The 22,053-nt window shown below is 37.8% G+C and overlaps 2 protein-coding genes across 3 annotated transcripts; one reads left to right on the top strand and one right to left on the bottom strand.

Moving 5' to 3' along the window:
• The first annotated feature begins 1,407 nt into the window (after positions 1–1,407).
• Positions 1,408–3,870, top strand: LOC141652442 (uncharacterized). The gene is made up of 3 exons (XM_074459908.1): positions 1,408–2,049; positions 2,520–2,672; positions 3,335–3,870. Exons 1-3 carry the CDS (start codon positions 1,577–1,579, stop codon positions 3,699–3,701), a joined length of 993 nt encoding a protein of 330 aa, XP_074316009.1. The 5' UTR covers positions 1,408–1,576; the 3' UTR covers positions 3,702–3,870.
• Positions 3,871–5,657: 1,787 nt separating this feature from the next.
• Positions 5,658–20,095, bottom strand: LOC141652441 (transcription factor bHLH160-like). 2 transcript variants are annotated; one of them, XM_074459906.1, is made up of 5 exons: positions 19,383–20,095; positions 16,642–17,001; positions 15,743–16,480; positions 6,948–7,075; positions 5,658–6,613 (listed from the first exon to the last, which is right to left on the bottom strand). In XM_074459906.1, the coding sequence occupies exons 1-3, from the start codon at positions 19,899–19,901 to the stop codon at positions 16,409–16,411; spliced, it is 951 nt and encodes a 316-aa protein (XP_074316007.1). In that variant the 5' UTR covers positions 19,902–20,095; the 3' UTR covers positions 5,658–6,613; positions 6,948–7,075; positions 15,743–16,408. The 2 variants fall into 2 exon arrangements, with proteins under 2 accessions (XP_074316007.1, XP_074316008.1); XM_074459907.1 differs by having other exon boundaries at positions 6,948–7,006.
• Positions 20,096–22,053: the final 1,958 nt, after the last annotated feature.

The following is a 22,053-nucleotide window of genomic DNA, read 5'->3' as shown; positions in this document are numbered from 1 at the left end:
TTATTTGCTTCTTATTATTATGTTGTTTTCCGTACTTATATATGTTTACTTATATATTGACACTTGTCACTATGTCAGTCAAGAGTCAACTACTCCATTTTCCCCACAGGCTGACTATACATGGTGTCCCTATGGAGTATTAACGTTGCCTTAAATGAAAATTTTGAATAAGGGAAACAATGTTACATATACAAAACGAGATAGTGGGGACGATGAATACCACTTATGGATGTACTAGGAGTATTGTTTTTACCTTTTATCCGGGTTGATGCATTGGATCCGACTTACTTCGAATTGTTTGCTTATTTTTGTTTACAATTTTCATTTCGAATCAAACTCACATTAAACTTAAATTTTTTTTGATCGCAGTTATAAATTATAACTAGCATAGATCTCGCGCAAATGTGCGGTTTTTAGATAGCAATATTAAAGAAAAATAATAAGTATACCGTTGATATTTAACTCAATTTGAAACTTAATTATTAAATTTATTATTATTAATATTTTGCATTAATCGGTGAAAAAGGAAAAGTTCAGTATATGGATGTATTTGGCCCAAGTGGGAGATTGTAAGAGTTAAAGTTAGCCCAAATATAAAGTGATCCACTAAGGTGTATTAAATATGAGCTTATTTACGTCTTAAAAAGTATGGGTCAGTCTTTTATCTAAGTGTAGATACCCATTAGGTTTGTTAATGCATGATGGGCGCATTAGATTAAGAAGACTATATATAAGTTACCCGGGTTATGGTCCCTGGTAGCACACAATAACCTAATCTCCCCGCATCCCATCAGTAGAGAGATCATGTCGGTATGTGTGTATACTAGAAGACCTAATCCTAAAAACCGTCCCTTCAGGCGGTTCATCTCAACCATTCGTCATGTAATCAGTTACGCTTCCGCTATACCGAGTAATTTAGTATGAAGTTTATGGTCTCAATTTGGATTAAATCTAATAATATGCCGTTTACCAAACACCCCCTATCACGTATGAATGGATGTACTAATATACAAGGAGTATTATTTTTACCTTTTAAGCGGGGTTAGGGCTTTGGATCCAACTTACTACGATTTATCTGCTTATTTTTGTTTACAATTTTCATTTCGAATCAAACTTACATTCAACTTTAAATTTTGTTGATCGCAGTTATAAATTATAATTAGATAATTTCATATACAAGATTAATAAATGAGACATTTTTAAAGAATGTGTATTCTTTATCTTTTGACTATACTGGTTATTAATACATAATCCCTTTTTAACTATAAAACGAATATTTCTATATAAAACAGAAATTGGAATTATTAAGTAAGTTTAAAAATGATTTAGATGGGCCTTAAAAAATGGGACCATGAATGAATTAACTATATCAGCTACTACTACAATAATAATACCATGCCTTCGGGTTTGGCCTTGTTGTAGTCCTAATACCCAAAACAGCCTCCTCTCTTTCTAAAGTCCCTTTCATTTTCATCCATATCCTTCTCTCTCTTTATCATCTCTCTAATTTAATAGACTACAACAAGTAAGGTGGTAGCCAAAGAATCTTCCTTTGTTAAAATAAGCAGCAGTGAAGATGGAGAGTTTGATAGGAGGAGAAGGAGAAGGAGGAGGAGCTTTAAATTATGATTATTTAACAGAAAATCACTCTTTATTATCATCATCAACATCATTATTATCATCAAGTTTAGGTCTTGACTCAGAAATATTATCATCTGGGTTTATGGAGTTATTAGGCATGCAAGATTTCATTAATTACACCACTACTCCTTCTCTATTTCATGATGATCTTAATCATACTAATAATAATAATGATGAGGTTTTTACTACTTCCCTTGACCCTATTATTGCACCTCATAATAATATCCAAAATGTTAATCCAGAAACAAGTGATCAACTTCATAATAATAATAATAATAATAATCTGCCTACAACACCCAATAATTCTTCTTCTATTTCTTCTGCATCTAATGATGATCTGCACCACCACATCCATTCTTCTGATGAACTTGATGATCAGCAACAACACCAACAAACTTTACTCAAACAGTAAGTTTTCCACTCTTCCTTTTCCTCTTTTTATTGGTTTAACTTAAAGATGGTGTTAAACAAGAACTGGTGATATATTCAAGTTAAAGAATCAAGCTTTTGGGGTTATTTGATAGATATAAGAGATACCCAGTCGAATAGAGTTTGAATGCTAAAATGGGTACTTTTTATTTTGAGAATTAAAAGCCACATTCATATATATGGTTGTTGATTAGGATTATGAGTGTCATGAAATGTGCAGCTGTAAAATGTGAGAAAAGAGATCTGCATTTGGATTTATTTATGTTAAGAGATTTGTTGGTCCCAATTTTGATGTGTAGTCCTTGTTTTGTGCATCATTTAATAATGCTTAAAATTAAAATTAAATGGTGTGTGTGTGTGTGTGTGATTATTAGTTTATGCTTATTCTGAGATGTTCTCTGACGGAAGTAGCTTCTATTTTGGTGTTAATAATTAAAAAAAAAAAAAAGGACAAAACACAAAAAGACAACGAAACAAACACAGAAAAGGCAGAGAGAGCCAAGAGTAGCATTCATGACAAGGAGTGAGGTTGATCATCTTGAGGATGGCTATCGTTGGAGAAAGTATGGCCAAAAAGCTGTCAAAAACAGCCCTTTTCCAAGGTAGTATGTTTAATCTCTTTGTACCAATTCCAGTACGGAATCAATACTTGCTTGTTCATCTTTTTTATGTAACTCTTTCATCAATTTCAGTGTACATTGCTTTCACTCCCCGGCCCCCAACTTGTGAGTTGTGAGCTTTGTTCATTGTACGGAAAATGAGATGGTGCTACCGGCTTGTCCGAGTCTCGGTACCATCCTTTAACATTCAGAATGAGAGGTCACTCACTAATCACTATGATGGTAGACCCTCCATAAAGCTTGTGAGAGGGTGATATTGAGACTCAATCATGTCATATCATTGTCCTACACTACTTTCTTTAATGTGACTACGATTTCCAAGCTTTTCCGTAAAAAAATAAATCTATTTTCTTTACTCCCCTACACAAATCGGCCATGGTTAACGCTAATATTGATATTTCGTAGTTTATAAGGGATCAAAAGGTGCAAGATATATACTTTTCTAATGACCAACAATGGTCAAAAGCTTAAGTGCACGAACAAAAACTTAATTTCACAATGAAAGAAGCGTATAAAGTTTAGTAATGAAGTCATTTTGATATTAGTAAGTAGGGAGTAGATAATATTGGAGTATGACACAATGCTACAATCATACGAGTATGTTTGATATAATGGTTGGGTATTTGTTCAACATTGGAACACAGGAGTTACTTCCGGTGCACTAGTGCAGCATGTAATGTAAAGAAGAGAGTGGAGAGATCATTCAATGATCCCTCCATAGTAATGACAACATATGAAGGCCAACACACTCACCCCTCTGCGGTTGTGCAAGCGTCCGCCTTTGGTGCAAACGCTGCTGCCTACGCGCTGCCTTTGCAAATCAACTACTCCTATCTCAATAGAAGCTTGCCTCCTCACTTTAACCATTTTAACACTTGTACTCCATTGTTGGTTTCACAAGAGAGGCGCGTTACTGGTGGCGCTACTTCACTTGGTGCCTCTATGCTTACAGACAATGGACTGCTTCAAGATATTATTCCTTCTGCTAGCGTTAAGAATGAGCATCAGTAGATTATGATAATTATTATTATTATGTTTGTCTGTAATCTCGATAGATAGCCTAATCGTAGGCAGTGTATTATTTTGTACTCCATAGTAGACAGTCCTTTGAAGTACTTATAACTCCTTTGTACATCTTCACTAATTAAATCACTTGATTTTAGTCGATTAGTGGAATTCTCTTATTTTGCCATTAATTTATTACGATTTCTTAACTAGCTACGGAGGGTATACATTATACATGTACTCCTATAAACCCCTAAGTAGGGCCGTTAAATGAATTTGAGAGGTCCGACTCTAAAACCTTTTGAATTTGCTATTAGACGGTCCTGCCCCTAAATCACTCCCTCTTATATGGTAATTTGAATTGGTTTCCTCTTATAAACATGGATTTTTGTTTATAATTTGTACATGTGGAGGAACAAGCAGTGAATTAATGAGATGGAAAAGGAAGGGAATGATGTTACCGTCAGAGTAGAGAGTACATGAAGAAAATTAAAGGTTAGGGCTTTCCGCACACATGATACACCAAAATCTGAGAAAGAGACACACAAGCTTTCGGTTTATCATGACTGCGGATTTATGATTTATGACCACTATTTTTTTACCTGCAATAATGTCATGTAAACGGTTTTTTCTAACGTGTATCACAAGGACACATATGAAGAGTCTGAATAAAGAAAGAATCGTTCTTCTAAAAAGGAAAAGGATTTTTTACGCTTTTTTTTTTTAAATTCTCGCAAGCTTAAAAAGGTGTAGTGAAAAAGATTTGTACTCTAGATCACTTTAGTTGTTTGAGTGCAATAAAATTTACCCTAAAGAGAGTTGAGGGAAAGAAGAAGAAAGTAGGGATAATAAATGGGGAAGCCGACCCACGTTTTAGAGGGTGGGTAAAATGCAAAAGTTTTTTACCAGTTAAGGTGCATGCTGCCTACTTCCGTTCTCTACTCTTCTTTGCCCCGTTCGCTTTTTCATTCATTCAATGCTCTCATATGCTGTCAAATGTTAAATGTTTATATGTTGGTAACCCAAAATAAAGAGTTAGATTATCGAACATGTCTTAATTAATGGTTAATACGAAAATAATACTATGAATTAACAGATTTTCGATTTTTTAAGTCTTTTGTCCTTATTTAGTTGTTTTTATGGCTCGCAGGAAAAAATGTTACATTTAGCAAGCACAAGTATTTTTGAAATTTGTCTTTCTTCTACTTTTGTTCCCCTTTTTCTTTTCTTTGTGCTCATCAAACTCCCCTAGGTATTTCTGAAGATTGTTTTTTCTCTACCTTTAATCTTAACGTAGACGATAGCAATTCTTTAAATAACTCTAATGGATCGCGTTTTAACCTCAACTTGATACAAATTGGTTCACAAATTCAATATATGAGAACAGATATAATCACGTGTATTCCTAATATTCCCTTAGTCCCTCAGAAAAAATTAAAAAGGTAAACAATTAAGTGGGACGGGAGAAGTATATCGAAATTCATTGGTTATGTTCACATGGGTTTCAGGCAAAGTATAGGCAGCTTTCAAATCACATATCAACTACTAGAAATGGACATGAAACTATTATAATAGGCTAAGTTATAAATGGACATTGCTCAAAGACTTGGACTGACGCATAATTAGGAAAGACCCCAACAATTCAACTGTCACATTGAACAAGCAGACACTACCCATCAGTCATTCTTGCCCTACTTTTACATATAATATAATGCCCCCATCGAGTTTGGTGGGTAAAGATATGAAGGTGATACTCATGACCCAGATTTTGAATCCCATCGGCGTCCAAACCGCTTTTATGGCTTCCTTTACACTGAAAAATATGGACCCTACAACGAAATGCAAAAAGAGTACCACAGATGATCCATTACTAACCGGAAAAGAGAACCTTCCTTCTAAAAGACTTTCTAAGGAAACCGACTTAAGCATGGTATAGAGCAGCAAAATATGGAAAACCTGAAGGATAGAGTCGCAGAATCTCGAGCATTCAAAGAATAGATGGCAGCAGTAACAGTATAAAACTACAAGAGAATTAAACATCTGATGTGTACCAAAAAAAAGAGACATCTCAGAGATTACGAGATGATAACCTAAACGAAAACAGGTAGCAAAATGGAGTAGCTCATGAGTACTTTATACCTCTGCAATTAACAGATACTCTGAAGTCTGAACACATCATCTCTTTATTTTCAATATAGATGTAAGGTTGCAAACATCCAACACCGCTACTCCACCGTCTGGCCAGATGCATTCTCTCACATTCTCTAAGAGAGTAGAAACTTGAGATAAATAACATTCAGATAAAGCCAAAATATCAGGTAAAGAGGGCAAGGTAGCTGAGATCAACTCCATGGGTTACTGAAACTAAAGAATGGGTTAAGTAACTTCATTTCAGGTAGAAAGAATCATTGTACAGACTGTGAATGCACTGACAGTGGCTCTGTGAATGCAGGGACAGTGTCGAAATCTTTCTCAATTCATCATACTTTGAACGAAATGGTCAGGAAAGTAGCAGTTGAATGTGCGCAAGAGTTTGATAGGAAGGTATAATGCTGTGGTGAATATAGCCATTCAAGCGCTTATCAGTCAAACGCGTGCATGTTTCTGCAATTTGCTCATAACAACCTATTAAGTACACTGTACGTGTTTCGCTCTTTTAACATTAATGGAAAGCAGAGAGGGGGTAGGGCAGAAGGAAAAGATTGCCAGGGAAGACGGGCAACAACAAGCCAGCTAGGTGACCTTCATGCCGTTGCAACTTAGCTTTATCTCTATCATTATATGGTTAGGTGACATGAAATTTGGCATTGCAATACTTCCCTTCCCTCATCAAGGCCTCAAACCTTCTGTTTTCTCCCACATACACCGCTCAACTCATAAATCACAAAGGCTGCAGCCAAGCAATATTACTCCATTTTCTGAAATCCCAGCATAAATGAATGTTAAAATTAAGAATTTGTAAGGACATCAGACAGGAATTCAGTGTTTCACAAATAAATAACATACACTTCATTCATAGTTGACATGAACATAGTCATCTAGATGTCCTAACAGTTCTCATGTTTTAATTCAATAATTAGAACCTACCACCAGGAAATTAAATAAAGGTCGGCTATGACACATATCAGAACGAGCATCAGCGAAAATTAATGGCTATTAACTGTACATGAGGGCACAAACCAGTAAATGAGACAATGAATCAATTTAGTGGAACAGCAAAGTATCAGGTGGGTCATTGGTTTGAATACTTGCCTGATAAAAAAACATTGGACGTACTATTTCATCTCATGTCCGCTGAATTCGAAGTTTGCCTGCCAGCAGTAATTGTAGCTCAGCCATTGGTGAAATGGAATGCAAGTAACTGAAACATGGCAAACAACCTAACAAATACACACTATTTTAGCAGCATAGGCATTCAAAATCATCAACAGATGTGTTATGATACACATTTGAAAAGGAATCAGTTCAGCTTTTACATCTAGCATTTGCATCGTACGTCATGAATGATCATCCTAATATCGAGAACTATCAAAGTGAAATGTAAGATAAGTTTTGCGCAACAACAAAAGGCTTCAAGGCACACAAATTTCCTAGTTGATGAGGGTTCCGCATTAGCAGACCAACGATGCGTATTCTCAAGAAAAAAAAAAAAAAAAAAAAGAATTCCTCTTCCAGTGACTATACAATTGTTGGAACTATGCCCCAGAGCAATCGTTATGAAACGTTTTTTGAACAAATTTCATACAGTGTAATTATTAATGGAGATTAATAATTAGATGGCTTTTTCTTATTATCTTATTAAGGTATTAATACGATGATAAGTCCTTGATTAAACTGGTATACTTGACATCATAATGGAGATTATGATAATGAGAGTCGAGTATTGTTATAGAGTTTAGTCTAAAAGTGTTCTTGGTCGTTGGATCATCAGAACGGGGCTATGATCATCCGGATATACCAATATATTGATAACGTTACTCATAGAATGAGTATTAATGGATCTCATTCATTAAGTTATAATATAGATAATGCATATGGAGATATGATTATTGAACGTGATCAATATTAACAATATACCCGTATCTTCCTCGAAGATCCACACGGAGCCATCTACAGCAACAAATCAACCAAGCAAATAATGTATAATATAGTTTCCATATCTTGTGTATAATATCTTTCTTGTACAAAGGGTCATCTAACCTAGGTCTCTGATTGTATATATATACTCATCTCATTGTACATTAAATTCATTCAATATAATTACATTCATACAACCTTAGTCTTATATGGTATCTAGGAGCACAAATCGATCCATCAAACAACAACTCCAACCTCGCCGTTCAACCTTCAAACGCCACACCAAAACCCAATTCAAACCCACTGCCGCCATGACAAACACCCTTGAAACTGCCGTCCCAAACCCTCACGAGAACACCACACCTCTCACCTCCCTAAACCTCAACCACTGTGTGAAGCTAACCCCCATGAACTATACTTCATGGCACTTCCAGTTGACTCACATCCTTTTTGGATACAGTTTACTAGGCTTCCTCGACGGTTCCCACCCAACCCCGTCACCAACCATTGTTGGTGATGACAAAACAGAAAAACCGAACCCGGCCTACTTTACCTGGCTCAAACAGGACGGCCTCATACTTGGTGCCCTCATGGGTACCTTGTCCGCGGCCGTTCAAGCTCTTATTGTTCGGGCAAAAACCTCGAAAGAGGCCTGGGACATACTAGCGCAAACCTACGCAAACCCTTCGCGTGCGCACATACTACAATTGAAAGACCGCCTAGAATCGATTGTTAAAACCACGGACCAATCGATAACCGATTATATGAACTCTATCAAAGCAATCATTGACCAACTTGCACTAATGGGCAAAGTACTTGACCCGGAAGACATCGTCTTCAAAGTCTTGAAAGGTCTTGACTATAAACTTTATAAACCAGTCCTAGACACCGTCCGTGCTCGAGACAACCCAATAACCTTCGAAGCACTACATGAGAAACTCCTACAACATGAATTACTCCTCAAACAACAACAACCCGAAACTGAAATATTTAACCCGTCTGCCAATCCCGCCTTTCGCCAAAACCGTGACTATGGCAACCAAAGACAATACACCAACTACTACCAAAACCGTGCACCCAACACCAACAACCCGCACGCCTATCCCAACCAACAGCAACAACCCACCACCAACCCTAACCCACGGCCCTTCAAAGGCCGTTGCCAGTGGTGTAGACAAACGGGACATGTCATTGCCGACTGTCCCTTCTTTCGCAAGCTTTTTCCCAACATAGTGTTCCCTGCCCCACCCTCTCGGCAGCCCCAACCACAAGCTCACACTGTCTCCACCGGAGCTCTGCCCAACCCGAACTACCTCCTTGACAGTGGGGCCTCCCACCACGTGACCCACGACCTTGACACCCTTGCTCTTCACTCCCCATACTTCGGTCCCGATGACCTTATAATTGGTGATGGCTCCGCTCTCGACATTGCCAATATAGGTAAGTTTTCATTATCATCTTTGCAATTAAATGACGTCTTACATGTACCAAAAATTTCACGGAATATATTGTCAATTTCTAAGCTTTGTCGAGATAATAATGCCTATGTCATATTCTCATCTAATTCATTTATTATAAAGGACAAGATGACGGGAGCACCAATCCACCAGGGCAAGGTTAACAATGGCATATACGAGTTGAGCCTCGATCCACCAACAGCAAACCACATGAAGAAAAGCTCAACTCCAATCTCATGGCATCATCGTTTAGGCCATCCCACCTTTGATGTAATGAGAATTATCAATAAAAGTTTACCATTTAGTATTCCAAATTTTTTATCTTGCGAATCATGTCAAATAAGCAAAAGTACGAAACAACCATTCGGCAACTCGACATTCAAAACCCACGCACCACTTGAGTTAATTTTTTCAGACTTATGGACAAGTCCCGTATATTCTCGCGAAAATTTTAAATACTACGTAATTTTTGTAGACCATTATAGTAAGTATATATGGCTATTTCCCTTAAAACGTAAATCCGACACATTACAAGTTTTTCTCCGATTCAAAGCACTCGTAGAAAAGTATTTTCAACGACCCATCAAGCAATTCTTTTCCGACAACGGTGGTGAATTTCAAAAAATGATTCCTACCTTGCTCGATAACGGCATTAGCCACTTTACCACACCGCCTCACACACCCGAACATAATGGGTACTCCGAAAGACGACATCGTCACATAGTAGAAACCGGGCTCGCTCTCCTTGCACACGCCAAATTACCCACCTCGTTTTGGCCATTTGCATTTAGCACGGCCACATATCTAATCAACCGACTTCCGACACCTACATTACAAGGACAAACCCCTTACTACAAATTAAATGACAAAGTTCCTGTATATACCAAACTCCATAATTTTGGATGCCTTTGCTATCCATGGCTCCGACCGTATACAAAGCATAAGCTCGAATATCGATCCGTTCCTTGCATCTTTGTTGGATACTCTTCCACACAAAGTGCCTTTCATTGCCTAGAACCAAAAACCAACAGATTGTATACTTCACGTCATGTAAAATTCGTTGAGGATGAATTTCCGTACTCTCGACTACTTAATAAAACACCTCCCGCTGATGACCCTACCAACCCCGACGAATGGTGTCCTCTCATTGTTCCCATTCTTTCTCCTGCTACCCCGTCCTTGTCACCTCCACAACCGTCCACTACTACCATCTCTCAACCCATTCCTCACTCACGACATCCCATTATCAATGTATACAAACGACGCCAAACACCAGCTGCCACTCCATCCGTGACCACCTCACCTGTTTCCTCGCCTGTCGAACAAAACCCCTCCACCTCGTCCACTACTTCTTCTCCTGCTATCACTCATGAACCTCAACCACAACCCACCAAACAACATACAGTTGTCACTCGATTGGATAACAACATTCGCAAACCCAATCCTCGATATGCTAATTTAGCTATTGCTTCCGCTACACCATATGCCTTACCAACCACTGTTAAACAAGCTCTTATTTCGTCCCAATGGCGCGCAGCCATGCAAGCAGAATTCGACGCCCTTGACCGCAACAAAACATGGACTCTAGTCCCTGCTCACTCATCCCAAAATATAATTGGATGTAAATGGGTCTATCGAATTAAATACAACCCCGATGGTTCCCTAAAACAACATAAAGCACGCTTAGTTGCAAAAGGTTTTCATCAACGCCCAGGACTAGATTACACCGAAACATTTAGTCCGGTTGTGAAACCCACTACAGTTCGTCTAATCCTTTCACTCGCAGTCACAAATTCTTGGTCTCTGCGACAGCTCGATGTCAACAACGCATTCTTACAAGGCACCCTTACAGACGATGTATACATGGCTCAACCACAAGGCTTTGTCGATGAGACAAAACCAACCTATGTTTGTAAACTAAATAAAGCAATCTATGGTTTAAAACAAGCCCCTCGGGCTTGGCACACTGAGCTAAAGACGTATCTTATTAAATACGGTTTCAAACAATCAATATCTGACTCCTCTCTATTTATACTTACAACCAAAACTACATGTATCTATATGCTTGTCTATGTCGACGATATCATTGTCACTGGACCAAGCCACGCTAATTTACAAACCTTTATAAATCATCTTGCCACCAGATTTTCAATTAAAGATCTCGGACCGCTCTCGTACTTCCTCGGTATCGAGGTCACACCCAACAAGCTTGGTCTCCATCTTAACCAGGCCAAATATGTCCATGACTTACTTTCAAAATATAAAATGTCAAATGCCAAACCAAACTCAACACCTATGGCAGCCGAATGCACTCTAGTTCGTGAAGATCATAAACCTTTGCTTGATCACTCGGACTATCGAGCCATCATCGGTAGCCTACAATACTTGTCCTTAACGAGACCTGACATTGCCTTCACCACGAACAGGCTCGCACAATTTCTTCATCACCCTACTGCGTCTCACTGGACAGCCTTAAAACGATTGCTTCGTTACCTCCAAGGCACGCAAGCATACGGGATCCAACTCCATCAAACCTCCCCTATGTGTCTACATGCCTTCTGCGATGCCGACTTTGCAGGAGACAAAGATCAATACCTCTCTACAACCGGCTATCTCATCTACCTTGGTCGCAACCCCATCTCGTGGTCTTCCAAAAAGCAAAGAGGACTTGCGTTATCCACCACTGAAGCTGAATTTCGAGCTGTCGCAGCCGTCACCACTGATGTTCTATGGCTTCGAAACCTCCTTACTGAGCTAAATATTCAAACCACTAAACCACCAGCTATTTATTGTGATAATCTCTCTGCTACTCTATATGCCAAGAATCCTGTCTTCCATTCCCGGATGAAGCACATGGCGCTTTCCTTCCACTTTGTTCGAGAACAACTTCAGCTTGGCCACGTTCGCATCCAACACGTAGCAAGCAAAGATCAACTGGCCGATGCTCTTACCAAACCTCTACCCAAGCCTCGTTTTCATGAGCTGCGAAACAAGATTGGACTTCTCCCTCCTCCGTCCATCTTGCGGGGGCGTATTAACAATATACCCGTATCTTCCTCGAAGATCCACACGGAGCCATCTACAGCAACAAATCAACCAAGCAAATAATGTATAATATAGTTTCCATATCTTGTGTATAATATCTTTCTTGTACAAAGGGTCATCTAACCTAGGTCTCTGATTGTATATATATACTCATCTCATTGTACATTAAATTCATTCAATATAATTACATTCATACAACCTTAGTCTTATAATCAACAGTGAGATTTCCCAAATGGTTATTATTACCTATGCACTGTCAATGTGGAAATTCTCTTAAGGAGTAGTTGTATATTTTATCCTTTGACCTGAGATCATCATTGTAGTTAATAGACTACTTATTGTGCTTAGATACCGGACACCTAGTGTGTAAAAATGCTAGTTGAATGGTCATTGGGTATAATTAAGTACCTATATAATTAGTGGTGAGTCAAGATGGAATTCGTCAGCTCAAGGTAATGAGTTTGAACTCTATGTTGTCATTAATCTTATTGGTTATATAAAACCTTGGCCAGGGTAGACGAATGATTTAAGAAAGGAGTTTCTTAAAGTCATTCCCGACCAATAATGATAGACATGTAACATAATGGTCGTTTAGTGGGGTTTGACAGTCAAACCATACCCTAGGATGATCCGGAGTTGGAGCGCGGAGGAAATAAATACGATATCCTTTACCAGGTTAGATACGGTGAATATTGGTATTCACGCTATCCGGCCGTCGGGGAGTGTTGTTAGACGCCAACTTCGATTAATAGTTAATGAGATTAATTATTACCGGTTTAGCGATGAACCTATGTGGTCACACACTTACGGTGTGATATTTAACGTTTACGGTTATTTAATTTATTATGAGATAATTAACTAAATAATCTCGACGACATATTTTTATATTGTCCGCTAACACGGAAATATAGTTAATATCGGAAAGACGTTTGTACGAGAGACGGATCGAAACGAATCAGATTGGCATTAAGATTTACACGTCCTTTTTTATGAATATACTTCATCCATGTTTATCCATTTTAAACTACGTGACTTTTCATTTAAGGAATGCTTAGCAAAGTTGGTTACGTAAGTGCACGTGATGTAACTTAATGGCCAAGTTATCTTGCCTATAAATAGCCATGCATTCTTTGCTATTTATACGTACAGAAGTAACAAGTTTGGATATCGTCTACTCTCATACTTACAATAAAATTGAGAAAATGTTTCTCTATATTCCGAGGTCGTCTCAAGGGTTGAGAACGTTAGTCTATCTACTGGTGTGGATACACTAGAGACTCCGTATTTTAGGGGTTAGACCAATTTATTGTCTACACATAAAGTATGTGTCCCTTTACTCAGTTTTATAAATTTTTAAATGCAATAGGTCTCAGGAGAACCGCGTTTCTGTCTTCCGCTGCTACATGTGATGTACTGCGGTCCCTTCAACAATCACCACCTAACAGCTTCAGGCAACACTAAACCTAGCAAAAGCTACAAAAGCAAGGAACTTGAGGTAGCATATGAAGGGACCGCTGTACATTACATGTAGCAGCGGAAGACAGAAACGCGGTCCTCCTGAGACCTATTGCATTTAAAAACTTGTAAAAACTGGGTAAAGGGACACATACTTTATGTGTAGACAATAAATTGGTCTAACCCCGAAAATACGGAGTCTCTAGTGTATCCACACCGGTAGATAGACAAACGTTCTCAACCCTTGAGACGACCTCGGAATATAGAGAAACACTTTCTCACTTTTATTGTAAGTATGAGAGTAGACGATATCCAAACTTGTTACTTCTGTACGTATAAATAGCAAAGAATGCATGGCTATTTATAGGCAAGATAACTTGGCTATTAAGTTACATCACGTGCACTTACGTAACCAACTTTGCTAAGCATTCCTTAATGAAAAGTCACGTAGTTTAAAATGGATAAACATGGATGAAGCATATTCATCAAAAAGGACGTGTAAATCTTAATGCCAATCTGATTCGTTTCGATCCGTCTCTCGTACAAACGTCTTTCCGATATTAACTATATTTCCGTGTTAGCGGACAATATAAAAATATGTCGTCGAGATTATTTAATTAATTATCTAATAATAAATTAAATAACCGTAAACGTTAAATATCACACCGTAAGTGTGTGACCACATAAGTTCATCGCTAAACCGGTAATAATTAATCTCATTAACTATTAATCGAGGTTGACGTCTAACAACACTCCTCGACGGCCGGATAGCGTGAATACCAATATTCACTGTACTCAAACCTGATAAAGGACACTGTAATTATTTCCCTCCGTCCATCCAACTCCGGATCATCTTAGGGTATGGTTTGACTGTCAAACCCCACTAGACGACCACTATGTTACATGTCTACCATTATTGGTCAGAAATGACTTTAAGAAACTCCTTTCTTAAATCATTCGTCTACCCTGACCAAGGTTTTTATATGACCAATAAGATTAATGACAACATAGAGTTCAAACTCATTACCTTTGAGTTGACGGATTCCATCTTGACTCACCACTAATTACATAGGTACTTAATTATACCCAATGACCATTCAACTAGCATTTTTACACACTAGGTGTCAGGTATCTAAGTACAATAAGTAGTCTATTAACTACAATGATGATCTCAGGTCAAAGGATAAAATATACAATTACTCCTTAAGAGAATTTCTACATTGACAGTGCATAGGTAATAATAACCATTTGGAAAATCTCACTGTTGATCACGTTCAATAATCATATCTTCATATGCATTATCTATATTATAACTTAATGAATGAGATCTATTAATACTCATCTTATGAGTACCGTTATCAATATATTGGTCTATCCGGATTATCATAGTCCCATTCTGATAATCACACGACCAAGAACACTTTTAGACTAAACTCTATAATACTCGACTCTCATTATCATAATGTCCATTATGATGTCAAGTATACCAGTTAGTCAAGGACTTATCATCGTATTAACACCTTAATAAGATAATAAGAAAATGCCATCTAATTATTAATCTCCATTAATAATTACACTGTATGAAATTTGTTCAAAACGTTTCATAACGATTGCTCTGGGGCATAGTTCCAACAGCATATCAACTGGCACTTGGCAGCCTTTTCTCGGGCCGTGCCTGAAATGAAATTTTGCAGGAGTTCCTTTCATCTTAGGTTTATCAATCAGAAAGGAGAGTTTATCAATCAGAAAGGAGAGGTATATAACAAATTTAAGATTGCCGCCAGAAAATAGCATCAAATCAAATTAAATTATTTAGACAATCAAACTACAAGCATTGATCGGCAGCATATCCCTCATTCCACAGCAACATCCAATGCTTAAACCGTTGTGTAATTATATCAAAAGCTCAAGTCTTTCAAATTAAAATTGATCGTGCAGAATGAAATAGCAGATATAATCATATTACTTTCAGCCTCCATTACAACTAAAGAAGGAGGGAAGAAGAGAGATTACCGAATTTAATCTTCCAGTGGACAAAGCAGTAGAGATATGAAGCAAAGAAACCATCTTTTTCCCTGGGTGACAGACTTGCAGTAGGAGACTAGTGTTCTAAACTGACGGTAAGAAAGGGTCATTTTGCTTATGAGAAAATGAGAAGTTGGTATCGAGTCTCGATATCACCTTCTCACATACGATGGACTATATATAACGGCGTGTGGAAAGGTGGTACTCAAACCCCTATTATCCGGTGACGCACTATCATTGTCTAGATCACATAGAAGATGCTCTATTCAGGGAAAAATAAATAAAATGGAACTTTAATAGAAATCAGCACATAAAAAAATTGATAATTATCAAAAAAATATTACTTTCATCAATGTAAGGTATAAGTGAAATTAATAATTGATGTAAAGAATGGTATTGTCTAAAAATCATGAAATTGTTAAGCAGCAATGCTATGTGAAAGTTACACCTACACTATATATCAAGCTAGTCTAGTCCATCAGTTTATCATATGTATATGTATGCATGTTGAAGCATTTCCACACAGCATTTTCCTCTTCGAGAACTGATTTACTATGCGCAGTACGATCTAAACAAACCATATTGGCGCATTGAAGAGATTCCTTCTATAAATCTGAAATTAGTTCTATGCGAACCAGTTGATGTTCCTCTAGATTAAGATAACCAAGATATAATCTTCTTGTGTAAGTTTTCAATATAATCCGATTCCCGTGGTTTTTTGTTGATCTGCAGAAGATGTAACTATACAGTTTAAAAATAAGCTGGAATAAAGTTATTAGAGATAGATCAAACTTAAGTTAAATGTAATGCTCCTTAGTTTAGTTTAAATTAAGGCGGTCTCACTAAACGAACTTATTTATCAAACGAAAAGAAGACAGAAGACATACTTGGGTATGAATATGAAAACAGGATCTATCTTGAGACGCACATAAAGAAGAGGCGCCTAAAACCATGACGCCTTCAGCTTCTAATTTGTCAAACAGAGTGGTCAAGACACCAACTTTGTCCTTGTCTTCGCATATCTGAATAATGACTTGGCCATCTTTTACTTGATTAATCGAAACAGTTAGGGTTGTGCTGTTATTATGAGGGAGTAGATGTTGATCATGTTCAGTAGAAATAGCTTGCTTGTTTCCTATAACTGATAGCATATTGTCCTTTTCAAGTGTTCGCTTCTCGATCTGTTTTTGAAGCTCGGGGATGTACTCAAGGGCTCTGTCTATCACATATGGTGCACTCCACCTCTTCTGCATATTTAGGTAGCATCAACGTTCAGGCACGCATGATCTAACAAATTCCAGGATTACTATCTACATTGACCCTGGCTGGCCTGATCAAGAAATAAAATCTTGCGAATTTTTTGGTTAATTGGTGTTAATTAGCAAAATAATTAGGGAATTAGCGTCCGTTTGAAACTATTTGGGTTTATGGTGTCCACGTCATCACTTTTATTTTATTTCCGTGTTTTTAGGTAAAGCCGCTAAGAAACTTAGCAGCTTCCCGTCTTCCCTATTTTATAAGCCATTAGAAGCCATTAAAGGGCAAAGCCGCTGAGAACCTAGCTCAGCGGTTTTGGTCTTTATTTTTTGCACTTTTAGAAAATAGGGAAGAGGACAAGCCATGAGAAGCCATGAAAGGGCAAAGCCGCTAAGAATCTCAGTGATTTTGGTCTTTGTTTTTTGCATTTTTAGAAAAGGAAAATGGTAAAAACACGAAAAAAAAATACAAGTGATGACGTGGACACCATAAATCCAAATAGTTTCAAACTCCCCAATTATTTTGCTAATTAACACCAATTAACCAAAAAATTCAAATCTTGCAAGCAAAGCTGTTGTCTCCTACAACAAGCAATGATATTGTTTTGCGCAAATTTCAATTTTAAGGCTTAGTTTGTATGAAGAGGGGTAAGATATTATATACGAGTACCTAATAGATTTAGGGTATGGGTCGATTTGTATGATACGGCGAGTTGAAAGTAAAGAACAAGCAATGCAATGAAAATGAGAACAATGACAAAAGAAATTGGTGATGCGGAAAACTCTTGTAAAAGAGGGAAAAGCTGCAGGAGGAGTCGGTGTCCCACCAAACACCAAGTTGCACTATAGTTTGTATGACGAGTTATAACTTACGAGACATCAACATGTTGAGTGAGTACAATAACAATGGGGGTGAGCGAGTACAATAACAATGGGGGTGTTAGGAATTACGTGACCTAGCAATATATAGTCTCCTATTGAAATCTCAAGTTGGTTTGTAGGGCTAGGTGAAAGGAAGAAGCAATGTCGAAGCAACAAAGCGAAGAAACGAAGGAAAAAGAAGAGCGGACACCCGTGGGCGCGGGTCGCAACTCAAGGCGCAGGGGCAGGTTACGCTTGTTGCGCGCGTTGCGTCGCACGTGGCTCGACCAGCTGTGTTGAAGTTCCGTCATTGCTTAATTCGTTTGCTTTGTGTTTTGATCTCTGGTTTTGTTTAGAAAACTACTCTCTCTGTCCTGTCCTGGTCAATTGTTGTCATTTGGTTTTGGAACAAAAACCAAGGAAAGAAGAGGGAGTCAATTACTAAATGACAAGTGGACAAATTTGAGTGTGAATGATCAAATCACTCATCAAATTCATTTTTAAAATAGAAAGGACAACAATTGACCTAAACACCCAAAAATGAAATAGGACAATAAATGATCGGGACATAGGGAGTAATATATTTCCTATTAGTATTTGTTCCCTAATTCGCGTAGGTCTCTATTTCCTAATAGTCCTACGAACCTATGAGAGTCAATTTGTGAGGTTCTTTATGAGAGGAAGCCTCAATTTGATCGAGCGCAAATTAGTTAATGTTCTTTTGTCTCGGGAGATTGAAGGAGTTTATTCGAATCTTGATCACGAGTAGATAACTTTATCCGTTTCCTTTATCTCTCCAGTGATGGACCTAATTTTTAGTAATTAGCAAAGTTAGTTCGAGTTTACACAGAAAAGAGTGGGTAACTTTATCCCTTACTAGTTACTACTGGTTGTACCTAATAATTACATCGCTCAAGGTAGTTGGTGTTTATGTCGCCTCACAAGCCAAAGTTGGGTGTGATGGACTAAAATAAATGGGGTATTTGTGTGGACTATATGCCAAGAGACTTCAACGAGAAACCAACGTTAACCCGACTCATATATAAATTGTGTGTGGTTCACATCGGCTCAGTTACTTCAACAGATTATACTGTCTGGAATCCAATTAATATAGTACTCCGTAACTTTAATTGGTGTCAAATTCGTGGCGAATTTTTTTGTCAATCTTTATTGGCGCTACTAATGAGATTTTTGTGTCAAAGTAATTTCATTTCATGTGACGTAGCGCAACTAAACAACTAATTCATTTTACGATTCACGTGGTGCTGTTGGTGGGAATAACCAAAGAACACCTTCCTCGTTAACATAAAAAGTAGGTGATGGCATGAACCAATGCATATATATTGGGAGGGTTTCTAGAAACAAGTTGATCATGAACCATGCACCTAGCTCTTCTATGACGCATTGCATGGTGAATGTACGCAGTGCTTCAAACCTTGGTACTCATCAGTAATTAATACAATTACGCAGGAGAAATGGTAATAAAGGAGCATGAAAGTAAATAGAATTACCTTAGCTCTACGAGATTCAGGGAGCAAGGCACGAAGGGCGAGGAAAGTATCATTGAGCTTCATCCTTCTAACTCTTTCCTTGGCATTATGATTAAGTTTCTTAGTACATGACAACCCTTGTCCAACCTCCAAAGCTGCTGGGAGTTGTTGTTCATCAATCATCACTGCTTCTGTTGTTGTCGTTGTCGTTGTCGTTGTCATAGGATCATGTTGCATATGGGGACGTACTTGAGCTTGTTGATCATCACTCGTCTGTGCCACCCAATTCAGATAATTGGTCTCCTGTATTTCAATATTATGGGAATTTAATTCCCCTATTATTAATGGATACTCTTCCACATGGTCATCTAGAAACATGCTCAAATCTTGATACTCTGAATTGGGTAGCGAACTACTAGCCACATAATCGTCTACCACCCTAATTTCATCATCTCCAATAATAAACGGTTGGTTTTCAATTGGAAAAGAGAAGTCATCATCACTATATATGGGGTTTCCAAATGGAGGAGGGTTTGACATCAAAAACTACTCTAATAAAGGACCTAACAATTCTTTTTGTAATCAGCTCCAGAATTATAACATCACATTAAATCTCCCATCAATTTTAAGATAACGCTCAAAAATAGGTTAAAAAAAACTCCAGATGTATAGTAACCTAATCAATATTGAGACATACGGAATATATATCATAATGGGTTGACATAAAAACATGATCTTGTAGATTCTGATAAAGAGACGAAAAAAAAGTGATATTCTTTGTATATAACTCAAATGTCAACATAATGACCGTCTTATATATAAGATGGTTGACATTTCAACGAAAAGATAACAATTCATTAAAAAGATACTTTTAAGAGGGGAATAATGATAAAATGATTATTTAATTAGTTAGACATAAAGTAGTACAAATAATATGATTGTCAAACCTTTGTACCAACCAAAAATGTTGTAGTTGTGGAGGAACAAAGGCCAAACAAGTTGGAAACAAGATATAGGCCATATAGGGTATAAGAGGAAAGCCAAAGCACATAAACATAATAATACTAGTTGGCAAAAGAGGTAAAAGAGGAGCATACATACCAGTTTAAAAACTTTAACAATGGGGTTTAATCTTGTTGATGAATTAAGAAGATGATTAAGAGAGAGAAAACATACGAGGTAAAGTAATTAAGAATGTTGGTAGTACTCGTTATTGTTGTTGTACACATTTCAGGAATGTGTAGTACACACTACACAGTACACACGGGAGTTTATGCAGTAGTACAAAAGGAAAAGAATAAGGAAATAATAATATGGACCATGTATATATAATAATAATAAGTAGTACGGAGTATATATAATTAGCATAAGAATTAAAATGGCAGTCCCAGTCTGGAGGGAAGATGAGGGAGAAGAGAGAGGGAGATTGAGAGACTAGTATTGGAGAATAATAATAATAATGAGTAATACTGTATTAATCAAAGTGATTAACCAAAATTAGTACATACTCTTTTGTTGATGTATGTTAATCTTGCTAGTACAACGAACTTCACATGCAAGTACAAGCTTAAGTACAGAGTAACAACGTACAACATTCTTCCTCCATATCACCCATCTAAATTTTTTGACAAACGGATCAACTCGTTCAGATTTGGGTTGGGCGGGTTTGCTGGCTTCGGTTCAACTATTATCGAGTAATTCATAGATAATAATCCGTTTTCAACAATAAATATGCGGGTCGCTATATAGTGGGTCGAGTCAATTTGGGTTTCGGGTCAATCTTGGTTCTTGAGCCTAGGATGGTAAAACTCTCCCTCCCGAGTTTTAACATTGTTACATTTCCAGGGCTCGAACACTAGATCTTTGGTTAAGCTAGAACAACACATTCTCAATTAATCTAAGTGCTCATGGAGTCATGGTATATCACTCATTTAACACAAATTACATTTGAGGTTTCCCTTTTTCAAGTAGAATGTTACTCTTTCCGTCACGGTTATTTGTTTATTTTTAGTTTTAGCTATAGAACCGTCCTATGTGACTGATTGTTGCTCCCCTAATAAATGGGTTGTAGGGCCTAGAGCCACAAGTAGAGATGCAACGGATCCTGGACCCTATCTAGATCCGCGGATCCGGACCCTAATGAGTAGGATATGGATCCTAATTTTTCGGACCCCGTGGATATGGGTTAGATATGAATCCACTTATTTGAAAATGGATCTGGATATGGATCTGGAAAATTTGAATCCGCCGGATATGGGTCGGATATGGATTCAACGTTGGTGTGGCGGATATGGATCTGGATCCTATCGGACCCTACCCAGATCCGGTCCATTGTCATCCCTACTAACATTACACAAACACAGTACATAAATTGTAAGTTAGAGATGGCAACGGATCTGGATTCTATGCAGATCCGCGGATCCGGATCCGGACCCTGATGGGTAGGATATGGATCCTAATTTTTCGGACCCCGTGGATATGGGTTGGATATGAATCCACTTATTTGAAAATGGATCTGGATATGGATCTGAAAAATTTGGATCCACTGGATATGGGGTCGGATATTGATCCAACGTTGGTGTGGCGGATATGGATCTGGATCCTATCGGACCCTATCCAAATCCGCTCCATTGTCATCCTAGCCACAACAAGTATGTAGAGGTGATCATTAGAGGGCATGGGCCGGACATGG

The sequence above is a fragment of the Silene latifolia genome, chromosome 4, assembly GCF_048544455.1.
Source record: "Silene latifolia isolate original U9 population chromosome 4, ASM4854445v1, whole genome shotgun sequence".
NCBI lineage: Eukaryota > Viridiplantae > Streptophyta > Magnoliopsida > Caryophyllales > Caryophyllaceae > Silene > Silene latifolia.
This window is presented reverse-complemented; position numbering and strand designations above follow the sequence as displayed.